This window comes from Suncus etruscus, chromosome 7 (genome assembly GCF_024139225.1).
Source record: "Suncus etruscus isolate mSunEtr1 chromosome 7, mSunEtr1.pri.cur, whole genome shotgun sequence".
Lineage (NCBI taxonomy): Eukaryota > Metazoa > Chordata > Mammalia > Eulipotyphla > Soricidae > Suncus > Suncus etruscus.
In genome coordinates this window covers 41,019,319-41,046,854 of record NC_064854.1, presented here as the reverse complement: position 1 = coordinate 41,046,854, position 27,536 = coordinate 41,019,319, and the positions used below count along the sequence as shown (strand labels likewise).

General features: G+C 47.0%; 1 protein-coding gene across 1 annotated transcript in view; it reads left to right on the top strand.

Annotated features, from left to right (window-relative positions):
- The window catches only part of CAPN8 (calpain 8), an 83,868-nt gene that overhangs the window by 31,767 nt on the left and 24,565 nt on the right, over nucleotides 1-27,536 (top strand). The window contains exons 3-12 of the mRNA XM_049776485.1: nucleotides 6,716-6,834; nucleotides 7,196-7,329; nucleotides 8,568-8,736; nucleotides 11,843-11,926; nucleotides 13,304-13,389; nucleotides 14,964-15,038; nucleotides 16,560-16,720; nucleotides 19,176-19,351; nucleotides 23,368-23,379; nucleotides 26,903-27,114. Of these exons, the coding sequence (XP_049632442.1) occupies nucleotides 6,716-6,834; nucleotides 7,196-7,329; nucleotides 8,568-8,736; nucleotides 11,843-11,926; nucleotides 13,304-13,389; nucleotides 14,964-15,038; nucleotides 16,560-16,720; nucleotides 19,176-19,351; nucleotides 23,368-23,379; nucleotides 26,903-27,114 (1,228 nt within the window). The remainder of the gene's footprint in view (nucleotides 1-6,715; nucleotides 6,835-7,195; nucleotides 7,330-8,567; nucleotides 8,737-11,842; nucleotides 11,927-13,303; nucleotides 13,390-14,963; nucleotides 15,039-16,559; nucleotides 16,721-19,175; nucleotides 19,352-23,367; nucleotides 23,380-26,902; nucleotides 27,115-27,536) is intronic.

The window sequence follows — 27,536 nt, the reverse complement described above, 5'->3', positions numbered from 1 at the left end:
ATAACTATTTTTACACCACAACAAGTTGGCTTCTCTCTACAACCTTCTAGTTGAGGTTCCTGGATGATAAATATTTGCAGAGAGAGAGAGAGGGAGAGAGAGAGAGAGAGAGAGAGAGAGAGAGAGAGAGAGAGGAGAGAGAGGAGAGAGAGAGAGGAGAGAGAGGAGAGAGAGAGAGAGAGAGAGAGAGAGAGAGAGAGAGGAGAGAGAGGAGAGAGAGAGAGAGAGAGAGAGAGAGAGAGAGAGAGAGAGAGAGAGAGAGAGAGAGAGAGAGAGAGAGAGAGAGAGAGAGAGAAAGCCTGGAGAATAGAGTGGGAAAGAAGGCAATAAAAAAGCAGGAGTTTCAGAAAGAGGGATTAGATTACATTAGAAAGAGGGATTAGATTTAAATCAGGGGGGGCCGGCGAGGTGGCGCTAGAGGTAAGGTGTCTGCCTTGCAAGCGCTAGCCAAGGAAAGGACCACGGTTCGATCCCCCGGCGTCCCATATGGTTCCCCCCAAGCCAGGGGCAATTTCTGAGCGCGTAGCCAGGAGTAACCCCTGAGCATCAAACGGGTGTGGCCTGAAAAACCAAAAAAAAAAAAAAAAAGATTTAAATCAGGGGGCCAGAGTAATAGTGCAGTGGGGAAAACACTTGCCTTGAATAAGCAGCCAATTTAGGCTTGATTCCCAGCACTTTATATAATCCCCTGAGTACCACCAAGAGTGATCCAAGAGTAAGCTTTGAGAACTACTGGGCGTGGCCCAAACATCAAAACAACAACAACAACAAAAAGTTAACAGAGAAAAAGAATAAAATTAGGGGTCTGGAGAGATAGCACAGCTGTAGGGCATTTGCCTTGCTTGCAGCCGATTCAGGATGGTCGGTGGTTTGAATCCCGGCATTCCATATGGTCCCCCTTGCCTGCCAGGAGTGATTTCTGAGTGCAGAGCCAGAAGTAACTCCTGAGCGCCATTGGGTGTGATCCAAAAATCAAACAAACAAACACACAAACAAACAAACAAATAAATAAATAAAATTAGGGCCAAGGGAATAGGTCAAGGGCTGGAGTAGATGCTTGTTTGCTGGGAGTCCAGAGTTAGATCACTGGCATTGCTTTGCCACTCAGTTTTTCTGAGGGTGGTAAGTTAAAAAATAAAAGAATAGAATCACAAGTATTTGGGGAGCAATTGAATATGAGTGGAGTGAAGGAAAAAGGAGTCTGAATGAACCTCAGGCTTGAATAACTGGGAAAGCAGAAATGGTGGAGGGAGAGAGGCAACAAGTGCGAGGGAGCAAACAGGTGAGTCCTGTTTCTTAGATCAAAGTCCAAGTTGCTGTACCACATTTTACTGCTTAATCATCCTATCCTCCCCTCCTTTTTCCTATCCAAAACTTGGCTTACCACCTTTCATTACATAGTCATCCCATGGTATAACTGTCTTCCTCATGCTGCTTCAAAGGTAAACAGAGCAGCAGTGTATCCACTAGCGCAAATGAATGTGTGTTTGTCATACATCGCAAGTCATGAGCCAAGAGTACTCAAGTGCATTTGCAGTCTATTTCTGAAAGGCAGTTTTCTGGTTTATGTAGAAGTGCTGTGTTAAGAGTTAATTGTCATTCAGGGCCACTGGGTACAGTGGGTGCAGTACTTGCCTTGTACACGGCTGACATGTGTTCAATTCCAGGCACACATATGGTCCCCTGAACAGCACTAGGAATGACTATTGAGCATAGGAAGCTCTGAACTCTGATGAGCGTAGTGGCCCCAAATAAACAAACAATCACTTAGAGACAGCACTGAGTGACAGTGCTGGCTGTAACTCAGCCCAGGGAAGAGCTGAAGGCCTAAGAGGAGCCTGCGGGCAAGCTGGGCAAGACATGTGATATGACAAGACTCCCGTCTTTCTTCACCGTTTGGATTATTCATTCCCCCTTTTTATAGACAGTATGACTGACATTGGTGCTTACAATGTTTCCACCCTATATCCCTTTAACACTTAACCTAGATTCCCTCTTAGCCCCCTCCCTGACTACTTGGCAGACTTTTTCTTTCTTTTTGGGTTACATCCAGTGACACTCAAGGTTACTCCTGGCTCTGTGCTCAGAAATGGCTCCTGGCAGGCACGGAGGACCATATGGGATGCTGGGATTTGAACCAACCTCCATTCTGGATCGGCTACTTGCAGGGCATTAAACGCCTACCACTATGCTATCTCTCCATTGGCAGATTTTTTTTTTTATTGATTTATTATTTGGGCTCCATGCTAACTGTAGTGTTGGGCCTAGTGGTTTATATTTCCACAGATACTGTATCTTGACACCATAGTGGGGCACAAGATCCTTGACTCATGTTTCTAAATTACTTTCAGAAATCCCCCTGCCCCTCTCCCCTTTTTGACTCTACCCAGTATTGCTTAGGGTTTGCTACTGGCTCTGCTCAGGGATTGTGTTTGCATGCAAGGCAGGCACCTACCCTCTGTACAATCTTTCAGGCCCCAGAGTTCCTCTTCTTGCTTCCCCCATCTCTCTCTTTCCTTGGCATTTTTGTTGCTGTCATCTAGAGCCAGTGTTTTTTCCCACTGCTGCTACTTCCTATTCCCTAGTTATGCTGTTCTATATGCCACAGATTAGTGAGAATTCAATGTTTGAGAAAAAGTTCCAAGTGTTAAAGTACATATTTGAGACTCCGAATTTCATCCCAGTGCCACACAAATCCCTGAGCACCAGTGGGTATAGTGTTGGACTTCAGCATAGACCATCACCCGCCTGAGCACTGAACCTTCAGGCCCACACTGCTGCTAGTCCTCTTCCGCACTTGAGTCCTATAAAAATATACAGTAGTGGGGCTGAAGTGATAGCACAGCAGTAGGTCATTTGCCTTGCACGAAGCCAACCCAGGATGGACCCTGGTTTGATTCCCGGCATCCCATAAGGTCCCCTGAGCCTGTGAGGGGCAATTTTTGAGCGCAGATCCAGGAGTAACCCCTGAGCGCTACTGGGTGTGACCAAAACATACAAAAAATACAGTAGTAAGTGACAGAATAATAGTAAAATGATTAGGACACTTTCTTTGCATGTATTTGACCCATGTTCAATCCCCAGTACCACATATAGTCTCCCCAAGCCTTCCATGAGTGATATTGATTGAGTATAGAAGACCTGAGTACAGCTGGGTGCACCCCAACCCTTTAGTATAGAGACAGTGCTAAAAGGGGAGAAAAGCAAATGCAAAAGTGGAGTTGGGCACCCAGTAGGGCGAGGTCCTCTTTTTAAAGCCAGATCCAATTGTATTAGATGATTCTTGGGGCAACTCTGGCTCCATTTCTGTTCCTGCAAATGGCCAGCATCATCACATGGGGTTTAGTTTATTGTTTCTTTTGTGCCACACCTAGAGGGTGCTCAGGGGCCAATCTTGTTGGGGGGTCTAAAGGGGGCGTCTTATGAGATGATGGGGAAGGAACCAGGCCTCCCACATGTAAAGCATATGCCCCAGCCCTTTGAGCTATCTCCTATCTTCTTGGCTGCCTTTGGGAAATGAAAATGTGTTTCAAGACTGAAGCTTGTTCCCAGTGGAACAGACCCCAGTGGAATGTGGCAGGGGCTTTCAGGCAGGTTTCTTTCACAATATTTTTGTTGCTGAAATAAATCAGCTACAAAAGCCTGCGCTTTCTCCCCACACCCCAGAGGGCGTGTTTCAGGGTCCCGCTCACTCTCTGGCTCTTTTCCATGCAGCAAGCATTTGTCTTGACAATTCATTCACACCTCTCTGGCAGGAATCCCAAAGTCCTCTAGCCTGGTGCTTCTCTTCAGAGCTGCATGCTTGCAGCAGGAGTCAGGTGGCCTCTGAGATGTCAGGAAAGAGGCAGATGAAGAGAAAATTAAACTCTCCTCCAGCTGGGCAGCCACGTTTGATGTCAGCAGCAGAGGGACGTTTTGTTTCCGTGCCTGGAATTATAATGCATCAAGAGACGGCTAGGTGAACTGCTGCCATGGCTCAGGCTGGCCTTGCCAAGAGCGGGGAGGATCCAGAGCTGCTCTCAGGCTTGGAGAAACCATCTAGCCTACAGGTGGTACAAGCAGTCACTCTCACCCTTTGCCCAGTCCCTGGAGGCCTGTACCCTGCATCACTGTCTGTTATGATCTCCCTTCCTTTCTCTTTTAACCAGAGTTGCAGAGCCATCCTGCTAGCATAGGCGGACTCTGTCAGGTTCAAGGTCGCCCACTACCCACATGCCAGAGATTCAGGGGCTCTTGGGCATTAGCTTGAGAACAAATTGATTTATTTTTTATTTATTTTGACTCATGAAATAATCCCTGGATCCTGCCTAGATTTCCAGTACCTGCTGGAGTGGCAGGATGAAGTTCAGGGTTCTGGGCTACAAGGAGAAAATGAGATGGTCAGGGTAGAGTAGGGACAGCTATGTGTTCAGGAGGCTCTGAGGCTCAAAAGAGATCTGGATACTGGGGAGTGAGCATCAAGGCAAGGAGCAGTTCAGGGCAGGTCAGGAAAACTGTGTCAAGTAGCTGGTGAACAAAGGGGTTTTTCCATTTTGGAGGAGAAGTTTGGGCGGCACTCATTGGTGTCAGGTGCTGTTCTAGAGCTGTGCTCAGGGGTCTCCCCAGTCAATGGTCCTAAAACTATGGTCCGCGGGCCACATTTTGTATCTGTTTTGTTTCTTCATTGCAAAATAAGATATATGCAGTGTGCATAAGAATTCGTTCATACGTTTTGTTTTAACTATAGTCAGACCCTTCAATGGTCTGAGGAACAGTGAACTGGCCCCCTGTTTAAAAAGTTTGAGGACCTCTGACCCAGAGAGTGCTTGGATGACTATGTTTGGTGTACTTCTACCACATGAAGAGCAAAAACTGTTTACTTCTCTCTGGTTCTACAAAAGGAGTCAGAAAAAATGTTTTTTGGAGAAGAGGTTTGAATCATCTGACGCTTAGGGATCATATATGGTGCTGGGGATTAAATAAGTTCATATGCCAGGCAAACAACTTACTATCTCTGTATCTCTTACTATCTCTCTGGCCCACAAATGGAGGCTGTTTTTAGTGTTTCATTTTACTTTTTTTGTTTGTTTGTTTTTTGGTTTTGGGGTCAGACCCAAAAGTACTCAGGGGTTACTTCTGGCTCTATGCTCAGGGATCACTGTTACCAGTACTCAGGGGACCATGTGGGATACTAAGAATTGAATCTGCATTGCCCAATACAAGGCAAGTACTCTCCCTGCTGCACAATCCACTGAACAAATGGAATTTTTTCGTTTGTTTTTGGTCCACACCTGGTGGTGCTCAGGGGTTACTCCTAGCTGTCTGCTCAGAAACAGCTCCTGGCAGGCACGGGGGACCATATGGGACACTAGGATTCGAACCAACCACCTTTGGTCCTGGATCGGCTGCTTGCAAGGCAAACACTGCTGTGCTATCTCTCTGGGCCCAACAAATGGAGTTTTTAATATAAATTTTTGGGGGGTCTCCTAATGGAGTTCAGAGGTCTCAAGAGCTACTTCCGGCAATCTGGTTGGGGTTCAGTGCTAAGGTCTGAGAATGTAATGCTGCCAAACTCTACTGGGGACCACCAGAGTCACACCCTCCAGTGTCTGGTGTAAGATGACATCCAGATATTAACTCAAAACAAATGTGCTCCCCCATTTTCCTATTTCCCATAAATCTCTCCCTTGATATGTAGAAGCCCACCTGGATCACTATGCCCTGCCTTGCCCAATGTGGATTTTGTTCTGGGATAATAAAGAAAAGTCAGTTCTGGCTTTTGGCAGAGACATGGAGGTGAAAAGCAGACTGGCTTCATGGTGCTTTCTTGACTGGCTTGGTTTATTATTTCTTTGCCACTAGCTTGCTTCTTCAGACCCATTCGCATAGGGGTTAGAAACATAGAATATGGGGTGATCTCAAAACTCATGGATTTTTATTTTACAGTCTGGGGCCTCCTGTTCTACACAGTGCATCCTGGGAGGACTCATAGTGTCAGAGATGAAATCTGGATTAGGCATCTGAGGAGATAAAACCCCTGTTCCCTCTCCTGAGTTGTAGACATGGAATTTTTGAGTCCTGGCACTGGCTCTAATTGGAGGCAACTCATGATGAGTGCACAGAGAAATGTAAATAAATAAGTTCTTAGGAAAACTCACAGAGGAGTTGCCAGAGGACTCTGGGAATTGGGGAAGTCTTCACAGAAGGACAGAGATTGCTGGTGGGGTTGCAGCCAACTTTGCAAGGAAGCACTTGAAATGATGTTTCCTGCCTCCCCACATCTGTCTGAGCCAGAACCACCTACAACAGCTCTGTCTGCTGCTAGAGATCAGCTTTACTGGGAATCCCATCACCAATGGGAAGAGACATTTGTCAGTAGAGTGGCATTTGTCAGTACAGAGAGAATGAGAGAGAGAGAGAGAGAGAAAGAGAGAGAGAAAGAGAGAGAGAAAGAGAGAGAGAGAGAAAGAGAGACAGTATGTGTGTGAAACATTCACAGAGGGGAACAAAATGTGTGTGAGGGACAGAGACAGAGAATGTGTGTGTGTGTGTGTGTGTGTGTGTGTGTGAGTGAGAGAGAGAGAGAGAGAGACAGAGAGAGACAGAGATAGAGAGAGACAGAGACAGAGATAGACAGAGACAGAGAGAGAGGCAGTCAGACTGACAGACCAGGGGACAGGGTCACAGCAGTTGGGCCTGCAGGCCACCTCACTCCATGTACTCATTGGACATGCAGGTGACTGCTGGCTGCTGGCAGCCATTGCCTCTCTTACTTTGAACGAAGCTCTGCTCTACCGTGTGGTGCCCAGGGACCAAAGCTTCCAGAAGGACTATGCAGGCATCTTTCACTTCCAGGTACTGTGTTTGCTTCTCTTAGGCCCAGGATACTGCTTCCTGGTTCCCAGATCCCACCCTAGCCCTGTGGTACCTACCCTGCTGGGTGGAGCTGGAATGGAAGAATAAATGGAGAAGTGCTATCTGAGCTCCTCGTGCTTGACGTCAGGGTCTATTCTATTCCTGATTTCTCAGGAGGATTCTGGGTAGGTATAGCTATTCACAAACTCAGCCCTGGGTTACCCATGTTCTGTTCCCTGGTTCCCCTGTATACAGAGCAACAGATCAGACCTGGATCTAGACTCCATGCATTGCTGGAGGAGGTAGGGGTGGCATGTCTTACCTGTGAGCCAGCCAGCAACCCATGCTCTCCTCCTCACAGTTCTGGCAGTATGGAGAGTGGGTGGAGGTGGTCATCGATGACAGGCTGCCCACCAAGAACGGGAAACTGCTCTTCCTCCACTCTGAAGCCAACAATGAGTTCTGGAGTGCTCTGCTGGAGAAAGCCTATGCCAAGTGAGTGGGCTGATAGGCACTCAGAAGTGCCTCTATCAACCTGGGATTCCACCTGCCCTCCCACCCCTACCTCAGCATGACATGCTGTCTTGTCCCTGTATATGATAATAACCCAGAGACATGCAGACCAAGTTCAGGTTTTAAAAGCTCAGCTCTGCCCTGGGCAAAGCAATAATGAAGCAGGTAGGGCATTTGCCTCAACTGCGGCTGACCTGGATTTCATCCCACACATCCCATATTGTCCCCTGAGTTGTCCAGGAGTGATCCCTAAATGCAAAGCAGGAGTATCCCCTAGGCACTATTGGGTGTGGCCCCCAAACAAGGACAACAACAAAAGCTAAACTCTGCCCAATGTGAACCTGTGAATTAGAGGACAAGACCAATAGCCTCTCTGCACTTAATTATTTTCTTTTTGTTTTGGGACCACACCCAGTGGTATTCAGGGGTTACTCCTGGCTCTGTGCTTAGGAATCACTCCTGACAGGCTTGGGGGACCATCTGAGATGCCGGGGACCGAATCCAGATCAACTGCAAGCAAGGCAAATATCCTTTTGGCTGTGCTATTGCTTGGACTCCTAACTTGTTCCTCTTTCAACCCCCACAGTCAGCTCTCAGATTAGTGTGAGTTTGTCAGGTGCATGCTTTGCTGTTTGAGCACATCCCCAGTTCTGGTAAGAATGAAGTATTCCCCCCACCCCAATGAAGAAGAGTACAGTGTCCTTAGATACAAAACTCAATAAAGTCACCGTCTCTTTTCCCTTTGTCAGGAGTCTAATTCCTTGTGATGGGACTAACTGGACTTACCCAGTTAGTCAGTGTTCCTCACTGGCACACATTTTTTCAGTCCAATTTCCAAAGCAGATACCAACAGATGCCTTTAGCTTTGAGAAAATCTCCTTCAACCTTACCCATGCCCACAATCCCCAGAAACTCTAGGCTAGGGATACCTCAGGGAAGGGTACAACCACTGGTGCTCAGGAGTGACTCCTGGCCCTTCTCAGAGGTTACTCCTGATGGTCTCAGGGATCATATTTGGTACTGGGGCTCAAATTGGGTCAGCTATGTGCCTTAACTGCTGTGCTATCTCTGCAACCCTAAAAGTTTGCTTTTTGTTCCGTGACCTGGGCAGAAGTCTGAGATGTTGAACTTTTCTCCTTCCATGGAGAAACTGGCAGTTCCCTCCTCTTTGTCCAGATCACTCTCCTGCCCCCAATTCATGGTCTCCTTCTTTCCATTAGGCTCAATGGCTCCTACGAGGCTCTCTCTGGAGGATCCACCGTGGAGGGGTTTGAAGATTTCACGGGTGGAATCTCAGAGTTCTTTGACCTGAAGAAGCCTCCAGCCAATCTCTACCTGATCATCCGGAAGGCCCTCCGCACAGGGTCTCTGGTGGCCTGCTCCATTGACGTAAGCCAGGATGGCTTCTTTGCCCCTCTTCCCACCTGTGGCAGAAAAGGGATTGGATGGGGCAATTAATCTAGGCAAGTTTGGGGTCAAAGCAAGGTGCATGACTAACTGGGCAAGTCCAGTTAGTCCTCATCATAAGAAACTAGTTAAGCCATCATTAGTAGTTTGGAACTGGGGGTCCTATTGAGGGAGCCTCAGTTTCCCTGACAAATACATTAGTACCGTGGAAATTGTCCTGAGGACATTTTCTTGATGCCTAAATCTTATGTTCTATTATTGCACTCCCATTATTTTTTTTACTAAGTAATCTTGGCATTTTGTTTGTTTCATCTTTTAATTTTTTAAATTAAATTTATTTTATTTAAAGAGAGTGTATCAAATAGTTGCCATAGTTGAACATAATACTTTTGTTTTCCAGTAAGTCTGAGCAAGATTGTTAAGAAAGAAAAAAAAAATAAGGAGGGCTGGAGAGATAGCACAGCGGTAGGTCGTTTGCCTTGCAAGTAGCCAACCTAGGATCAATGGTGGTTTGAATCCCGGATTCCCATATGGTCACCCAGGCCTGCCGGGAGTGGCTTCTGAGCAGAGAGCCAGGAGTAACCACTGAGCGCTGCTGGGTGTGGCCCAAACACCAAAAAAAAAAAAAAAAAAAAGGGGGGGGGAGGAGGATAGCAACAAGAAATTTGTGAAAATTATTGTATCTTTCAGTGATGCCATTAAGACATTGTCAGAAGGTTTAGCAAATCTTGTTACTAGTTGAATATATTGTTGCTTCATTTGTTTCTGAACATTAGGTAGAAAGACAGTGGTGTCTAAACTAGTGTGTTTCTTTAGGAATGACAGTATTAAACAAAAACGGAGTTGTCACAGCTAGAAATGCATTCATGCTGTCCAGGAATTCCAAGCACTATTGTTGATTCAGCGGCTTTTGTGGGATGTGTTTTTGATTGTCTTCTGGAAGTATGAGAAGGCTGTGGGGAGTGGAGGGGAGGGTGCCACACTCTCTATAAAAAAAACCAAAAAACCAAAAAACAAAAACAAAAAACTCCTGGTGATATCAGCCTAAATACAGGCATACCTGGAGTTTTGGTCAGTTTGGTGTCCTGCAGAGAGTTGTAGAGGAGTGGTGAAGCAAGTCCACTGACAAAGTAGTGATTGTGGGTGATGGGGACAGCAGGTGTGGCTTTGGTAGAGCGGCAACATGCCCCACTCTCTCCTGAGATAGCCATTTTTTAGCTGCATTGCCAGTGTACCCAGGATTTTTCATGGCCTGATTTACATCTCTTCTGAGGATGGAGTGAGTCGATGGAGTTGACAAGATGCAGACATGATTTTGTTTTTTAAATCATTACTATTTAAAAAAATGGGGGAGTCACACCCAGTAGTTCTTAAGAATTACTCCTTGCTCTAAACTCAGGAATCACTCCTAGCAGTGCTCACCGCAATATGTGGTTTGAGATTTAAGCAGGGTTGGTCACATGTAATGGCAAACTTTACCTCCTGTACTCTCTCTAAAAATGTCCATTTTGTTTTACAAAACAAATATTATCAGTGACAAATACTTGATAGACTTGATATGCAGATTTTGAGATCACCAAAGAAAGAGGGAGAAGCCCTGGCCCAGGGATCATGGCCAAAGGAAAGTTTAAGAGGACAAACTGACCATGGAGTCTGGACACCAGAGCCTAAAAATGACCTGGGCAAGTTACCACCTGACTCTGCTAGCTATTCCTTCCTCTCTTCCTCTTACCTGGCCATATGTGAATAACAGAAAGAATGTGTCCACTTTCTGCTCTCTCTAAACTCCCCAGCAGATTGTGTTTTGGGGGGAAGTCCAAGAGGTGGGAGGGGCCTTTTGGGGGGGGTTGGGTCATACCCGCTGTGCTCAGGGGTTACTCCGGGCTCTGTACTCAGAAGTCACTCCTGGCAGGCATGGGGGACTGTAACTGCCTCTGCTCCTGCCCTTTACTGGGAGAGAATTCCAGCCAGCAGCTTTCTCTCAACCGGAACAGAAGGCAGAAAGCAGCTACAAATAATTCGCGAGTGTTAAGCTCTTTTGTGAACACCTAAAAAATTAAGCTGCAGAAGTTAGTAAAATGCTCAAGGTGCGTTCCAGTCAAGAGGCTTTAATGAGGGAGAGCAGGGTTTATATGCCCTGCTCCTGTGGGAGGGGTAGTAACATAGGATTGAAATATAAACCAATCAGATTTGTACAAGTACAACAATTTTAACCAATGGGAGCATAAACACATTTTGATGGCGGGAAGGATAAAGAGGAACCTGGCAGGATGGGGGGAGGGGAAGCAAATCCTTAAACAAATAGCTAATTGATATTTACGCAAATACAATTTTTGTTTAGCCTATTTTCCATTTAAATTTTTCTTTTGTGCAAGCAATAAGGATCATAATTTAAACTTTACAAAAACCTATCTATAATTACGTTTTTGAGAGCAGTTACAAAAACAGGTTCCATGGAAAGGTTAAGGAATCTGGTTAAGCCAGATTCTGTGTTCTGAGCTAAATTTATTTGCAGTTTCCAGTTTGCTCGGGGCTATGCAAACTTAGTGGCTTGAATCAGGGCAGGCGGTGGAAAATTCATCCAGAGTTCCATTGAATATGTGGGTGTATGGTCGCCCACAGGGGACCATATGGAATGCCAGGATTTAAGCCACCATCTTGGCTGAGTGCAAGGCAAACACCCTACCACTATGCTATCTCTCCTGCCTCCGAAGTGGGAGTTTTTAAAGGAGAAAGGGTGATGGGGAGCCCACTCATGGACAACATTCCAGATTCAGAACTTGATCAGAGCACTTCCTGGAGAATTCATCCTTCTCAGATCATGTGGTGTCACCCTGAAGAACAAGTGACTCACCAGTTTCTGGTTGGTTTCTCAAGGTGTCTGAGTCCTTTTCCCCAAAGCTTGGCGCTAAACAGTACCCTTTTCAGAAAAGGCAGGGTTGAAAGCAAGGAGCTCTGTCACCACACTTGCACCCCTAGTTCCACACTCAGGCCCTCATGGCTATCTACCTGTCCTCTGAAAGCACTACAGCTGGATGTGTCCAGGCAAATAATTGCCCGCCTTAAGTGCATATCATTCCCATCACAGGTCTCCAGTGCTGCTGAAATCGAAGCTATTACCAGCAAGAAGCTAGTTAAGAGCCACGCTTACTCAGTCACCGGCATTGAGGAGGTAAAGGGTAGCTGAGGGAGAGCGAATGTACTGGGAAAGGTTATTCAGTGAACCCCAGCAAGAAAGATCCAGGGATCACCCACAGCTATCCTGCTCTATTGAGTGAGATTCCTCAGCACAGAGCCCCACATATCTCTTGCTTATTCCAAGGCTCTGAGTCACAGTTTAATGGGTGTAGCAAAATGTAGTCTCCACCTTCAGATGTGGCTGTGGAGAGAAAGAAGGTTACAAAAAAAATTTTTAGAATTGGTCAGTTATATTCTACAGACTTTTCCTCCCCCCCCAAAGAAGGCTTGAGTGTGGAAAGTGGCAGAAGCCCTAATGACATCCCCATTGGAAAAAAGGCAGAAACTCTTTTCCTGCCTTTCAAAGTGGTGATGTAGACACATGGGAAGGAAGGCAGGTAGCCCTTACTCTCCAACACAAGGAGAAAGTACAGCCTTCATTTGTCATTGTTTCTTGTTGCTATATTCTACCTCGTCCAGAAAAAAATTTGGAGAATAGCATAGACATAATACAACCACCAAACCAAGGTTGACCTAGGTTAAAAGAGTGTTACCATTAAGAGATTAATTTTGCTTTGGGGTTCCCAATGGCCAAGGCCCTTGTATTTGTTAAAAAAAGACCAGTTAATGCATTCCACACATTTGTGCTTCGTGCCTCTGCTTTACCACTAAGTCAATTTTCAAGTTACAACAAGGGAGTACGCGTGTAGCCAGTAGGGCCTGATGAAAGTTACAGAGGAGAATAAGACAATGAAGACCCACAATTCATAACACAGTTCTCCCTGCATGTAAATGTGATAACATATCTAATAGGTAGTAAGGGAAAATGGTGTGTGTGGCTTAACAAAATGGTGTGTTGACTTTGGGGACAGACTGGCTATGTGTCATCCTTCTTCTGCCACTCACCTGCTAGTAATCGTGGACCACTTAACTTCTCTGAGTTTCAGAATTTTTGAACTATAAGAGAAAGATAATAATAGCATCTTGTTCCCAAGAGATTGTGACATTTGAATGAAGCAATAATGCATTTAAATAGCAAACCATATTAAGTGGCCATTTAATGCTAACTTCTGTGCTAATAGTATCTGTTTGGAGGTGTTTACTATCATAAGGTTTTACATATCAAGAAGTAGTCCATCTTGATCAACTCTTAAATATGACACCAAGTTAAAAAAGACATACATTTATCTGTGTGCTAGAGTCTCTTACTATTCAATATAATTGTGAAAAACAGTTGGCAAAGATTTGGAAGCATTAGAAGAAAATGAAAGCATGGTTATGCAGGAACATTTGAAAAATCAAAGGCAAACCCTTATATATGAGTGCCAGAACACAGCCATTCAGCTGCTTTAATTGTGTATATTCCATGCAGGTGGATTTCTGTGGCTGCCCAGAGAAGCTGATCAGACTCAGGAATCCATGGGGTGAAGTGGAATGGACGGGAGCCTGGAGTGACAAGTAAGTTTCTTCTTCCCATTGATGCCTGCCTTTCCCCCAGTTCTTACTTCCTTTCTACAGAAAAGCATCCAGCCCAATGCAGTAATAATTGCATGTTCTGTCTGCAAACTGCACAGCCTATTCAGAAAAGAGCTTTAAAGGGTTGAAAGAGCAAAAGGAAAAGCCACATTGCTATTGTCTTTGATTCTGGATCTCCCTCTGGTCTTTGAAAGTTTGACAGCACTGTACAGTTTCACTCAGTGCTGAAGGGTTTCTCCTCCATGATCCAAAGGTGAAACCCATCACTGGTAATCAGGTTTTTTGCACTCTGCAAGTGTGGGTCATTCTGACAAAGGCCATAACCCTCAGCACTGAGAGCGAAATCATGCTTAGAAAGTGCAAGATCATCTGGGAAGCTGGCTACTGAGCAGGCAGTGACTACAGAAGTCACACTCTCTGGAGTTCATTACAAGAGAAGATTGATCTTTCTAACAAAGTCTTTAACAGCTGAGAGGCTCCTCTTGTGCTTGGATGCTTAGACGGGTCTCTCCAAGTAGAGAAAATCAGTGGGAGATGGTAGGGACCTGACACAGAGGCTCACTGGGCAGTCTAGGACAGCTGCATCTTACTCGTGCAGCCAAAGGGCTGGAAGAAAGGATGCCAAGATCTCCATCCTTAGCACAGTTGGTATATTGTTATGGGAGGGCCACCAGAAATGGGCAATGTCCATAACTCCCTTCCAATGTATCCACGTCGAAGGAGCCAAGTGCCAAATGACACATAGACCCACATAGAAATACCACAAGAGCTTCCGAAGAGTTTTCCTATGCTCCGTCATGCATCAGCTCTGCTCCTAACTGCAAATTTTCTTATTTGTCTTCTGTACAAGCATGTGTCCCAAGGGCTGTGGGTTGGCCTCCGTAGAGGTTTCATGCCATGCCACGCTTAAAACTAAGTAAAGCTCCACTTCTTAGTTCTATTCACTGTCCCCAAAGGCACATCCATCACAGTCTGGCCATTTTATTTTATTAGTAACATATGTCTAACTTTTTATTGAGGTAAGGTCGTTTTACAAGAGTGTATATGTGATCCAGGGGTACGATTTTACAAAATGCATTATACACCACACCCATCACTAGAGCACTAATATTCCTCTACCATAGTCCATTAGACTCCTCCCTTGCTATTCTGGAAACCTTAATTTTACAGAGTCCAAGTGCTTAGCTGTTTCTGTGTTGCTTCCTACCTTGTTGCTTTGCTGTATTGTATCTGATAGATGAATGAGGCCATTCAGCATTTTTCTTTTTTCTTCTGACCGTTCCAAAGTTTTCTTCCTTTGTGTTTCCTGGCTATGCTCAGGACTTACTCCTGGCTATGTATGTGCTCAGGGATCACTCCTGGTGGGGTTCAGAGGTGGTGCTGGGGATTGAAGCAAGCTTGGCTGAATGAAAGCAAGTGATTTACCTGCTGCCCGATCATTCTAGCCCTTATTAATTCCAGAATTTTAATAAAATTCCTACTTTTTAGTAATGATCACATCTGCTACTGCTATATCTTTAAAATAATGATTTTTTTTTCTCCCCGCAACCCCTTAGTGCACCAGAGTGGAGTTTCATAGATCCTAGACGTAAGGAAGAGCTGGACAAGAAAGCTGAAGATGGAGAGTTTTGGTGAGAGTCATACGCTGGTCAACTTGAGTTGTGGGCTGATTCCTGGGTCAGACAATGACACACTCATTCTGCCTGCTCCTGAATTCAGTATTGTGCTTGGCTGCAGCTGTGTGTGTGTGTGTGTGTGTGTGTGTGTGTGTGTGTGTGTGTGTGTGTGTGTGTGTGTGTGTGTGTTGAAAGAGTGTGTATGTGGGCCCGGAGAGATAGCACAGCGGTGTTTGCCTTGCAAGCAGCCGATCCAGGACCAAAGGTGGTTGGTTTGAATCCCGGTGTCCCATATGGTCCCCCGTGCCTGCCAGGAGCTATTTCTGAGCAGACAGCCAGGAGTAACCCCTGAGCAACGCCGGGTGTGGCCCCCCCCCCCCCAAAAAAAAAGAAAGAGTGTGTATGTGTGAGTGACTGTAACTATGTCAGATTGTGTGTGAGGGTGTCAATGTGTGGGTGAGTGTAGGTGTGAGTGTGTGAGTGTGTATGTATGTTGGTGCCCCATCCCCTTCCCTCCTCTGCCCTAATAGAATTGTACTCCTGTGTCCAGTGTCTAAGGCACCAGCCCATCATATCTGGCTCCCTCGCCCAGTACTCAGCATTGCCATCTGCCCAGGGAAGTAGGCCCAGCTTTTGTCCAGTTTTAAAGCGTTGCAGCTTTAACCAGAGGACAGCTTTCTTCAGGGCAGACTCAGGAAGCGCTCTAAGCTTGGCTGAAGCCAGAACTGAGGACAGCTCTGTGCTGGCCAGATAAGCTAGGTGCAGACGTGTTATGCTGAGATGAAGCAGGCATGGCCAGGGCTGGGTCACTGCAGTGCAAGTCTCAGTGGTTTTGCTCTGTGAGGAAGGTGTAGAGCTGACAACAGCAGGGGATTTGGACACAGCTGCCTGTGGTCAGGGTTGGAACTTGAGTGGCTTTGGCTTGCTCCTATTTCTGGTCCTGAGATATCCCTCTCTCTTTCTGTTTCTCACTCTCTCTATTTTTCGGGGGGAGGGCACACCTGACAGGGGTTACTCCTGGCTATCTGCTCAGAAATAGCTCCTGGCAGGCATGGGAGACCATATAGGACACCGGGATTCGAACCAACCACCTTAGGTCCTGGGTCAGCTGCTTGCAAACAAGGCAAACACCGCTGCGCTATCTCTCCGGCCCTTCACTCTCTCTCTCTTATTTATTTATTTATTTATTTTTGGTTTTTCGGGCCACACACATTTAATGCTCAGGGGTTACTCCTGGCTAAGGCTCAGAAATTGCCCCTGGCTTGGGGGGACCATATGGGATGCCGGGGGATCGAACCGCGGTCCTGATCCTTGGCTAGCGCTTGCAAGGCAGACACCTTACCTCTAGCGCCACCTTGCCGGCCCCCACTCTCTCTTTTTTTAACCTTATCTTGTGGTCCTCAGGAGTTCCTCTGTTGTCAGTGCTCAGGGCTTCCTCCAGGGGGACCATGTGGTAATGGCTGAACCCCCGGCCTCCCTTTGAGACGTGTCCCCAGTTTGTTGCCTTATAGCCCTTGCTTCTTCTGCCCACCCTAGGATGTCTTTCTCGGATTTCGTGAGGCAGTTCTCTCGTCTGGAGATCTGTAACCTGTCCCCTGATTCTCTGAGCAGCGAGGAGGTGCACAAGTGGAACCTGGTGCTGTTCAATGGCCGCTGGACTCGGGGTTCTACTGCTGGGGGCTGCCAGAACTACCCAGGTGAGACCCAGTGCCGCTAGCTCTCATCTTTCTCTGTGCGCTCTTCAGCTCGTGTTTTCACAGGCGCTTCTTTGGACATCTTTGGACACTCCCTTTGAACTCTTTTCTGGCCCCACTGTCCCTGGGCTTGCAGGCCTGGCAGGATGCTAGCAGTCATCTGAACTGGCCCTGGAGAGGACCCTTCTCTGTACTAACCCAGCTGGCACCTTTCTAAGGTTACCTGGTCATCTCAGGGACTGCCTCTGCCTCACTCAACCATAAGGGTGCTCCCTTCTGCCTGCACGCTGGGGCACTGAACAGGTGGTCCATTCAGCTGCCAGGGCAATGCTAAGAGTGTGTCAGCCCCAGGTGGAGGGACCCAGCAGGTGAGGGGTGGTTTCTCCCTACCCCTCACTGTCATCATGCAAGCTTCACAACTTCCCCTGAACCCTGTGGGATTCTCTGCCACAAGCTACCGCCTGGGCATTCATTCCTCCAACCCTGGTCTCATTGAAGGTGGTGGATTGTCCTAGGCTCACACACTTACTAATGTCTACACATCAGGCTCCTCCTAGGTCCTGTGAGCAGAGGCAGCACCTGAGGATGAAACCCCGCAAACCACTCAACCCTGAAGTCCTCAGGAGATACCAGGAAGGCTGCACCTGCCCTTGCCCAACCCCATACCACCCCTAGCGTGTGCTCCCTGAAGGGTGATATGCAGTGTGGGCTTACTTAGCATTGAGGGCATGGCGTCCTAAGGGCAGGGTTCTCAGGACCCACCAGAGCCCTGTGTGCCTGGGCTTTGAGATGCCCCAGTGTCTTCTTCCGACAGTGTCATCAGAGCCAGTGTTGGATTAAAACCCCACGGGGTTGCTCTCAGGGGTCCTGAGTCAGTGTCTCCTCCTTTGACTTCTCTGCTTTCCCCCCACCCCAGTTCTGGTTTGGGCAGCAGAGATTCTTTCTGGTCGCTGTGCTCAGTTTAAAGACTGCGGGAGCCCGGAAGGTTATTTCCTCCACACTGAGCTTCAATGTCCCTCCTCCCCAGCCAGAGTGGTGCAACCCACCTTTGGAAGTGCTTTGTGAAATCATGTAGCGCTAGACAAATGGGATGGATTATTTTTATGGCCCATTCTCTTCCTCCCATTCTGTTAAGGAATAAACAAAAAAAAATGTAGGGATTGCTGAAATGTCGCATTGGGGAGAAATTAAAATATGCTTGCCATTAGCAAGCTCTTAGAAAATGAGTAGGAAATTTGCATGGATCATTTTGGGAGCTCAGAACTGTAGGGGGTGCCTGAGGTGTCTGTAGGCACGAATCACCATCCCATCTGTGCCTACCAGCTAGCTGTCGGGAAGAGATGGATCGCTCTTGCCCTTTGGTAATGAGGTACGTAGTGCTTACAGGAGTCTCCGTCTCCCCTGGAATCTGCAGATACTTGGCTTTGAAATCCACACACTTGTGCCCTGAATAAAGAATATATATATGTACATATATCTGGCAGTGGAGATTCTGGGATGGTGGACTGAATAAACAATGTTGAGTGGTAAGAAGGAACTCTGGGCCCTGGAAATGCCTTGTTATCTCATCATGTTGAGTCCTCATTTAGATTTTGGGAACTTCCCTGTCCCAGCTTCTTAATTCCCCCCCTTCTTTCTGGATACATTATTATGGAACATGTGGAGGCCCTTAATGTGAAAAGCTGCCAGGGACCATCTGCTTCAATAATGCTCTGCCTCTCTTTTCCATGGGCCATTGAATTGCTGTGTGCCCTTAGGGGACCCAGTTGGCCTCTCTGTGCATTAACTTGAGAGACTGTTGAGTCATCTTTGAAATAAAAACAGTAAAAGTGGAGTGCAGGTCTTAGTGGCCAAGTTGAATTTATCCTACTTTGCTGAAGGCCTTATTCTTCTTTTGGGGATACTAAGCAATACTTAGAGGTTACTCCTGACTGCATTCAGGGAACATATGGGATGCTGGGAGACCATATGGAATGCTGGTAATCAAACCCAGGTCAAATGCATGCAAGACAAATGCCCTACCCATGATGCTATCTCTCTGGCCCCAAGGCCTTTTTCTTGAAGGGAATGTGTCCCTTCGCTGGTGACCCTGCAGAAGCTGAAGACTATTAACTCTCTCTCTCAGAACAGCCATGGGCTCAGGGAAACCGGAATATTCCTAGCCCTGCATGTCTGGGCTCCTGGGTGAGCAAACAAAGAAAAGCAATTTCCCAATGGATGAATGCAAAGTTTTCTGGCACTTTGGGATGTGTCTGCTGGTGAGGGGTAGAGGAGGGACATGGGAGGAGGAACCAGACTATTTTTGAAAGAAGCTTGAGGCCTACCTTCAGGCATGGTGTGCAGAGTTTACTGTTCCTAGGCATGATCAGGTGTTTCTTTTTCTTTCTACTCTTCCCTATCTTCTCGTCCCCTATGTGTGTATGGGGCTACTGCCATCGATCTGGGGCCTGACTTCCAGCCACTTACTGGACCAACCCTCAGTTCAAAATCTGCTTGGATGAGGTGGACAACAGCCAGGAGGATGGTGCCAGTGGGTCCCTCTGCACTGTCCTGCTGGGGCTAATGCAGAAGAACCGCCGGCGGAAGAAGAGGCTAGGACAAGGCATGCTCAGCATTGGCTACGCCATCTATAAGGTACCCCCAAGCCTGCTCACCCTTGACATCAGGTGTGTGCCTGATGGTATGGGTGGGAATTTTGGGGCTGGTGATTGAAAGGCTTTTCCTACTGCTTGAATATTATTCCTTATCAGGTGATCTTTTTGCTCCCTGAAATGCTTCTCTCATACTGAAGCTGGGGTTTCTCATTTAGAGATTCATTCCTCTGGCTGCTGATACTGAGTAACATTCATCAGACTTTTCCTGTCCTTGAAGGCTCCATGCAAATGTGTCCATTAGATTTTTCCAAGTATAGGTGATAAAACCCAGTATTTGGGGGGGGGTACTAATCATTTGAGTGAATTCAAGGAGTAATCAGTGGCATTGAGGAGGAGTGGAGAAGAAGGTTGGATGTGGGGCTAGCTAAGACAGGCTTCTTTAACAGAATAAACATGATTCATGGAGCACAGGCTAGACTGAGGGGAAGTCCATTGTCATTTCCAGTTTGGGTGGAGGACTAGAGCTGGCCTAGGTGGTGTCAGTTGTTGAGTGTGGATAGAGGCACTGGTTTGCAATGATAATTAGCTCTGTGGATCCCATGGCTTTACAGATATGTCAAAGCTAGAGAAACTCGAGAAGCCTACCTAGGAACAAATTGGAAACCACTTTTCATACAGGCAAAGACTCCATATAGCAAACTCCAGAGGGATTTATGGTGGTTGTTTTTATACAATTTTGTTAAAAATGAATTTTCTTGAGGGAAAATACAATTCTAATCAGGCAGACCAAGAGCTGGCTGGAGGCCCAACATGGCAATATAAATTACTGTGTATAAAAAGCAGCATTGTAATAGGAAGCCAGTAAAGAAACATTGACAAGCTTACTCTACCTCCATCCCTTTCCCTTGCCCATTTTGGAATTTAGGGCTTTAGAGTTTTGGGTTTATATGTTTGTCTTTGGAAGAACGGCTTTTGGAAAATAATTGGCGCACAGGGCGGAGAAGTAGGCTAGGCATTTGCATTGCATACCTGCTGACTAGAGTTCTTCAATTCCTGGTGCCACATGACCCCCCTGAGCACTGCCAGAAGGGATCCCTGAGCTCAGAGTTAGGAATAAGCCCTGAGCATCACCACATATGGCCCCCAAACCAAAACAAACAAAAATTTTAAAAATGTAAAAAATAATTTTAAAAATGTAAAAAAAAATTGATGGCCAAGAGAAAAACATTTCAAATAAACTCTAAATAATTAGCTCCAGATTGGCCCCTCTATCCCCACCTAGAATACAATGAGCATCAGAAAGACTCTTTGTAGGAGCCCCTAACAATATCCCTATTATCTGTTCCCCATTCAGCATGTGCTGTGAGCATTGTAGGAGGGTAGAAGTGCTGTAAGAGAGTGTAAGCATTGTTGGGAGGATTTGAATGTTGAGGGATATAAATGTTGTGGAGGTATATGGACTATAAAGTTGTGAGGATTATAGGAGAGACTGAGATGCTGGACTTACTTAGTCTGATCTCTGCCCTCAACAGGCTCTACTCTAGGGGGACACTAGGTACCCTAACTCTTTGCAGGTCATGTAAAGTCTGTCCTGATGGGGATAGTATGAGTGCTGAGGGCGCCTCACAATAGCTTCATGGGCAGGGAAGTAGGAGTTTAGAAGGTAAGCTGGATTTTAAAGGTGGAAAAGAGAAAATATTTTAGCTAGAGGGGAACCATGGCGTGTGTGTGTGTGTGTGTGTGTGTGTGTGTGTTTCTGGAGATTGAAAATAGGGGTTCAAATGTAATGCACACATTTCTATATATCACACCTCCAGCTCTCATGTGAATCTCTTGATGGTTTGGAGACATTATGGGTGGGTTCTATGGATATCTGATGCCCGGTACTTCCTTCCCAACTCTGCTGGGTATGAACCAGATCAGCATAGCATTCCTTGAAGGGATGTGAGCTAACACAACAGGAATAGCTCGGTTGGCATGGCATTTGCAACTTGTAATAATATATAAAGCATGTCAGTTTTCAGACATCAAATTACAGCTTATTGAATAACCCAAAGTATGGAATCCCAGAACCTTCTTCAAATGGCCAGAGGCATAGAATTTGAAGCATGATATTTGTGAACACAAGCACTTTTAAACCAAGCTTGTATGTATGTACATAGATGTTGTAGCAAGAGGGTGGAAGGGTTGTAGGAGGCTCTGGGATTGTATGAGGGTCTGTTTAAAAAATGTAATGGTTTAAGGAACATGAACATTGTAGGAGGGTATGAGTGTGGTAGGGGAGTGTGAGCATTGTTGGGAGGGTCTAAGGATTGTGGTATTTAAGTTCTGTGAAGGTATATGGGTTGAAGGGGATGTAAGGATTGTAGGAGGAGGCATACATGTTGTAGGGGGTTTAAGGGTTGAAGGAGGTGTGATATAGTAAAGGGTGTAAGTGCTGTAGAGGGAGTAGTATTGTAGGGACTATGGGGGTTGTAAGATGGGGTGTAAGAGTTGTAGAAGATGTCGTGTTGTAGGGGCTAAGGGTTATGGGAAGGGTATAAGTATTGTAGGTGGTATAAGTATCATAGGGGTTGTAGGGTGTATAAAACAGAGTAAGGGTTGTAGGAGGATGTGAGGGTTGTAGAATGGAGTTTAAAGTGCTGTGGAGGAGTGGTGGGTTATAGGAGGCTCTGGAGTTTCAGGCTGGGGGCAGGAGCTTTTTAGGGTTAACTGACCTCTTGGGCTACAAAGTGGCATATGGCTGGAAGTCACAGACCCATGGGGATGGAGTAGCAGCCAGGGAAGTCCCACACCTGTCCCCCTTCCCACCATGACTGCAGAGTCCTGTGAGTAGGCCTGGCCTTTGCTCTGTGGCCTTTCAGAGGCTGCTGTCCTGCACAACAATGTACCAGGCTAAGATGCTCTCCAGGATGTGCACCACCAGTGTAGGAGATGGACTGAGAGCCAGGGAAGCCCTGTGGGCTGTTGTATGGGGGATTTTGTTTCTTCTTTTGAGATGTGAGGAGAGGCATACCTGGCAATGATCTGGGCTTACCACTGACTATGCTCAGGGATCATTCTGGGTGGGGCTCAGCAGATCATATGGGGTAGCAGGGATAGAACCCAGTACCTTCCCTGCTATCCATCTCTCTGACTTTTCATCTAAGTTCTAGAAAAAAAGCATAACAGTGACCGTGGACTGTTCTCCTGGACAACACATCCTCACGGGGTTTTGAGAGAGCATCTGGCCTTCCAAATTTTCCCTAATTCTGCTTTTTTGAGTTAGAGGCAATTATCCCAGACTTTCCCACTCTTCTGGTTTAAAGGGTCATGTGGCAGGGGCAAAGGACAAAGTGAGTGTTGTCCTCTGCTCTGCCCCACCATGGGTCCTTGCAGGGCTATCCAACCCCAAGGAGGTACTATCTACTTTGGAAAATGGAGCCATTCAGAAATCTTGTAGATGCCTCTCTTGGGCTCAGCCTCTCCTGGGATCAATCCTCAGAGCCTTGGATGAGATGGACTTGGCTCTAATTGCATGACACTTTATGTCTCTGGGTAAGCTTTGGGGTTCAGAAGCCAGGTACATAAGGGCCCTTTAAACCCCAAAGTGCCCATTTCCTAAGAGTGCAAGATCCTGGTTCAGGCAATTCACTTTTGTTTTTGTTTTGGGGCCATACCTGGTTGTGCTCAGGGCTTATCCCTGGTTTTGTGCTCAGGCAGTTCTTGAAAGACCTTTTGTGGTGCTGGGAATCAAACCTGGGTCAGCAGCATGCAAGGGCAGTGCCCTACCCACTGTACTGTCTTTCTGAGTCCTAGTATAGGACCAAGAAATATGCAACTAGAAAATAAAGTGAAAAAGGAAAACTGGGCCATTCAAAAAGGATTTTTTTGGTGCCAATTTTGAGGTCAGAAGTCTACAGATGGCCTTGAAAGTCTTCACTGGCTGTTCAGAGCAGGGATTTTGACTAGTGTCTTTCTTGACTGTGAGCTTCTCCTGGTAGCTCAAGGTAGGAAGGGAAGCAATAGGAAATGTTGAACTTTCAGGACTGATTTCCCTTCTCTCCTCTCTCACAGATTCCCAGAGAGGTACGTGCGTGGTGCAGATGGTTTTTGGTAAGAAAGCAGGGCTGCCTTTCTCAGGGGCAGACAGAAGCTGATCCCGCTATTACATACTCCTGCCTGGGCCAGTGAGCTCTGCACCGTGAGAGTCTGGCAAGACAAGCCTGTAACCCCATTTTCTAGCCTCCTGTGGAAGGGCACTATGGTGAACTTTGTTCTAGCTGATGACCTAATCTAAACAAGATAATGAGTACACTCCTCCGATTCAGCCTGCCAGCACCAGTCAGTGCCTTGATCTCTGATAAGAAAAAAAAATCTACCAACATTATCTCCTTGGCCCCTGATTCTTCTGGCGCCTCCTGGTGAATCACCACTGAGCTAGAGAGACAATTATCAAGGCTTCCTGTGCCAAGTTCCTCCCCATCACCTCCAGCAAAACCCTCTCATCTCACTGGATGAAGGAGGTGATCTGAATAGCACTCTGGGAGATGGGACTGGCCTGGCTCACCTGAGGACATCCTTGATGCCCACAGCTGCTCCCCACAGCTGCTTCTGTGCTCTGAGCTTCTCTTTGACTCCTGACATCCTGGAGATAGTGGAGAGCTTTTAAAAGATCTCCAGGGCTGAGAGATGGCTTTATTTATTTATTTATTTATTTATTTATTTATTCATTCATTTATTTATTTATTTATTTATTTATTCATTTATTTATTTATGGTTTTTGGGCCACATCCAGCAGTGCTCAGGGGTTACTCATGGTTCTGGGTTCAGTAATTGCTCCTGGCAGGCTCGGGGAACCATATGGGATGCCAGGGATTGAACCCAGGGTTGTCCCTGGTTGGCCACATTCAAGGCAAATGCCCTACCGCTGTGCTATCACTCTGGACCCTAAGAAATAGTTTTAAAAGACTACAGCGCCTGCTTTGCATGTGGGATCAAGCACTGATTTTGGTCCATTGCATTGTGTGATCTCCCAACACTCTCAGGTCCAGAAATGAATTAAAAAAAAAATCTCAGTGCCCAAATTGAACCCAGACTGATTGTGTCAGGATTTCTGGGTGATAGCCATGTGTGAGCCAGGCTTAGGACCTCTCTGTTCTGTCCAGTTGGAGTTGACCACATTTAGAAAGTGGATTTGCCCTGCTGCCAGCAGAGCTCACTCTCGGGATCTCATGCTGGGCCAGCTCTTTGGCATGTGCCGCCAAGTTCCAAGTTCATATTTTCCAGCTCACAGCACTTTATGAGGCTGCAGGCTACTGGTCTGCCCTGGCTGCTGGCTCATAAATGCTTGTTCTTGAGTTTAGAGGTAACAGACCAGGAAGTATGATTTAAAACCGACGTATCTTCACCATGAGAAAATAATGAAATTCCGGGTCAGTCTGGCCAATGAAAAACCTCATGCCTGGGAAAGGTCTCACATACACACACACAACAATTTCTCCCAACATCACTATCTGCTGCCCTCTATTTGGGGTCTGTGCTCTGGGGGTACAGCAAGGGAGCTGCTTTTGAGTCTGTGGTTCTTGAATCACTGCCTCTGAATCTTGGAGAAAAAGAAAAAGGTGACTGGGCCCCTGCCCAAAATTTCTATTCTGAAGGTCTGGAGTGGCATCTGAGAAAGTGCTGAAGTTCCCAGGGACGTGTTTGTACTGATCCTGGGATCACACTTTGTGGTTCCCCCCCATCCCCTACAGTAAACTTGCTCACCCCACCCCCATCCTGTCATTTCTGGCTGACACATGCCAAAAGAACATGAGGGTTTTGGGGCACATGGTGGCTTGGAGTCTCTGATAGCATTGAGAAGACCAAGATTTTGCCTCCCTCCCTCACAGTTCCCACTCTGGCCTGTTAAATTAGACTCCTGCCCACCTCCATGTTTTTTGTGAGAACTTGGTTTGCTCCTAGTTGAGTTCAGGTGTGCATTACCTTATGCTCCAAGGCCATTCTCTAGCCCATTTCCTCCCTTTGCTGTCGCTAGGGATGGCAGAGTGACCATGATGTCACTAGTCACAGCCTTGTTATCTCCTGCCTACAGCGGAAATGTATTCAGGGGCAGCTCCACATACAGAGGCAGCCACAGCACCCTGCTTCCTGGGGAATTGGCTAGGGAATCCTCTTGCGAGGACTGTCCAGAGCTCTGGGAGTTGGGCTCTTGCTTTCTCTACTCTTTACCCCTCCAGCACAGCTGGGATCCAGTATCTGGGGATTGTGAAGGGCACTGTGTGCTCTGGGATGGTCATGCCAGCTGAGGTGGCACAGATGCCCCAGCCTGGCAGCTTCTCAGCTTCTGACCTCTGTCAAAAGGATCTTGATGAAGATAGATTACAGAGACAAAGTCCTGGAGGTGGGGTGTGAGTAGAAAGCGGCCCCTGCCTCTCCAAAGCCCTCTGCTGTAACTAAGGAACAGGTTTCATGGCCAGCATCCCCTTTCTCCCACCATCACATGGGTTGAGAGAAGCACTGACCCCTTCCAAGGTGAGCCAAGGCCCCAAAGGGAGGCAGGTGGGGCCTCAAGCCTGTCTGATGGCCTTACCCTTCCCTTTCCTGATCCCACCTTGGCCTCCCAGCCTGTCTGCCCTACCCAGCATTTCCCCAGATACCAGAGCCTGCCCGGCCTCTTTTGCAGCAGGTTCTGGGATTAGAGTTTCAGCAGACTTCTCAGACACAGGAAAAAAATACTAGGATGCTCCATGCTGCTTTCAAAATACAGTCTGGAAAAGGTCTGTGGCTGGGCTGGAGAGATAGCATGGAGGTAGGGCGTTTGCCTTTCTTTTTTTTTTTTTGTTTTTTTTTGTTTTTGGGCCACACCCGGCGGTGCTCAGGAGTTACTCCTGGCTGTCTGCTCAGAAATAGCTCCTGGCAGGCATGAGGGACCATATGGGACACCGGGATTTGAACCAACCACCTTAGGTCCTGGATCGGCTGCTTGCAAGGCAAACACCGCTGTGCTCTCTCTCCGGGCCCATGTAGAAGGACGATGGTTCGAATCCCGGCATCCCATATGGTCCCCAGAGCCTGCCAGGAGCGATTTCTGAGCATAGAGTCAGGAGTAACCCCTGAGCGCTGCTGGGTGTGACCCCCCAAAAAAAAAACAAAAAGAAAAAAAGAAAAGGTCTGTGGGGGACAGAGGTTCAGAGAGGAGCTGAGCAGACACAGAGATTCCCATTGTTCAGTCCTTTGCTTGATATTTATTTATTTATTTATTTATTTATTTATTTATTTATTTATTTATTTATTTAGGAGAGGGCAGTTTGGGCCACATCTAGTCATACTTAGTGCTGACTCCTGACTCTTTGCTCTTGGATCACTTCTGAGAGTACTCTGGGGATTAGATGTTCAAACTGGCAAGAGTCCTATCCTCCCCGCTATCTCTCTAGCCTGCCCAGCTTTCATTAGCTAGAAAACGGAGGTCAAGACATCACAGTACTTCTAGATGAGGACACACAACTTGGAGGCAAAAACTGGGCCTCCCCCTTCTGAGTCCAGTCTCCCATGGCCTCCCTTGTCTGGAATTTCACAACAAACTTTCTCTGCCTGTTGGCCTTTGCAGCTGGAGAACCACAGGGACGTGCACCTGAGCCGTGACTTCTTCCAGGGCCACCGGCCCTCCGCTTGCTCCAAAACCTACATCAACCTGCGGGAGGTGTCGGACCGCGTCCAGCTGCCCCCAGGGGAGTACCTGGTGGTGCCATCCACCTTCGAACCCTTTAAGGACGGCGACTTCTGCCTGCGGGTGTTCACTGAGAGGAAGGCTGAGGCCATGTGCGTGGGGTTTAGTCTGGGTGCATCAGGGACCAGGGCAGGGAGGTTGTGGGTGGGGTCACATTGTAGGACCCACCCTGTTCCCTGGAGGTGCTTCCCAAGAGTAGGATCTATGACTCCTCATCTCTGTGGTCCCAAGAAACTTGACCAGGTAGTTAGTTGCCCACCATGTTGTCTATAGGACTCTGGGGGAGCTTTTTCCCTTTTGTTTGATATTTTTGTTTTGGGGCCATATTGGGTGATGCTCTGGGTTTACTTCTGGCTCTGCTGCATTCAGAGATCAATTCCTGATGGGATCCGGGGACCATTTGGTGGGGTTCTAGGGGTTGAACCTGGGTCAACTACGTGTGAGTTAGAGCCTGAATTATCTTGTGACCCTTTTTGTTTAGCTGTGTTTAGTTTTGTTTAGCACTTGTGGATCC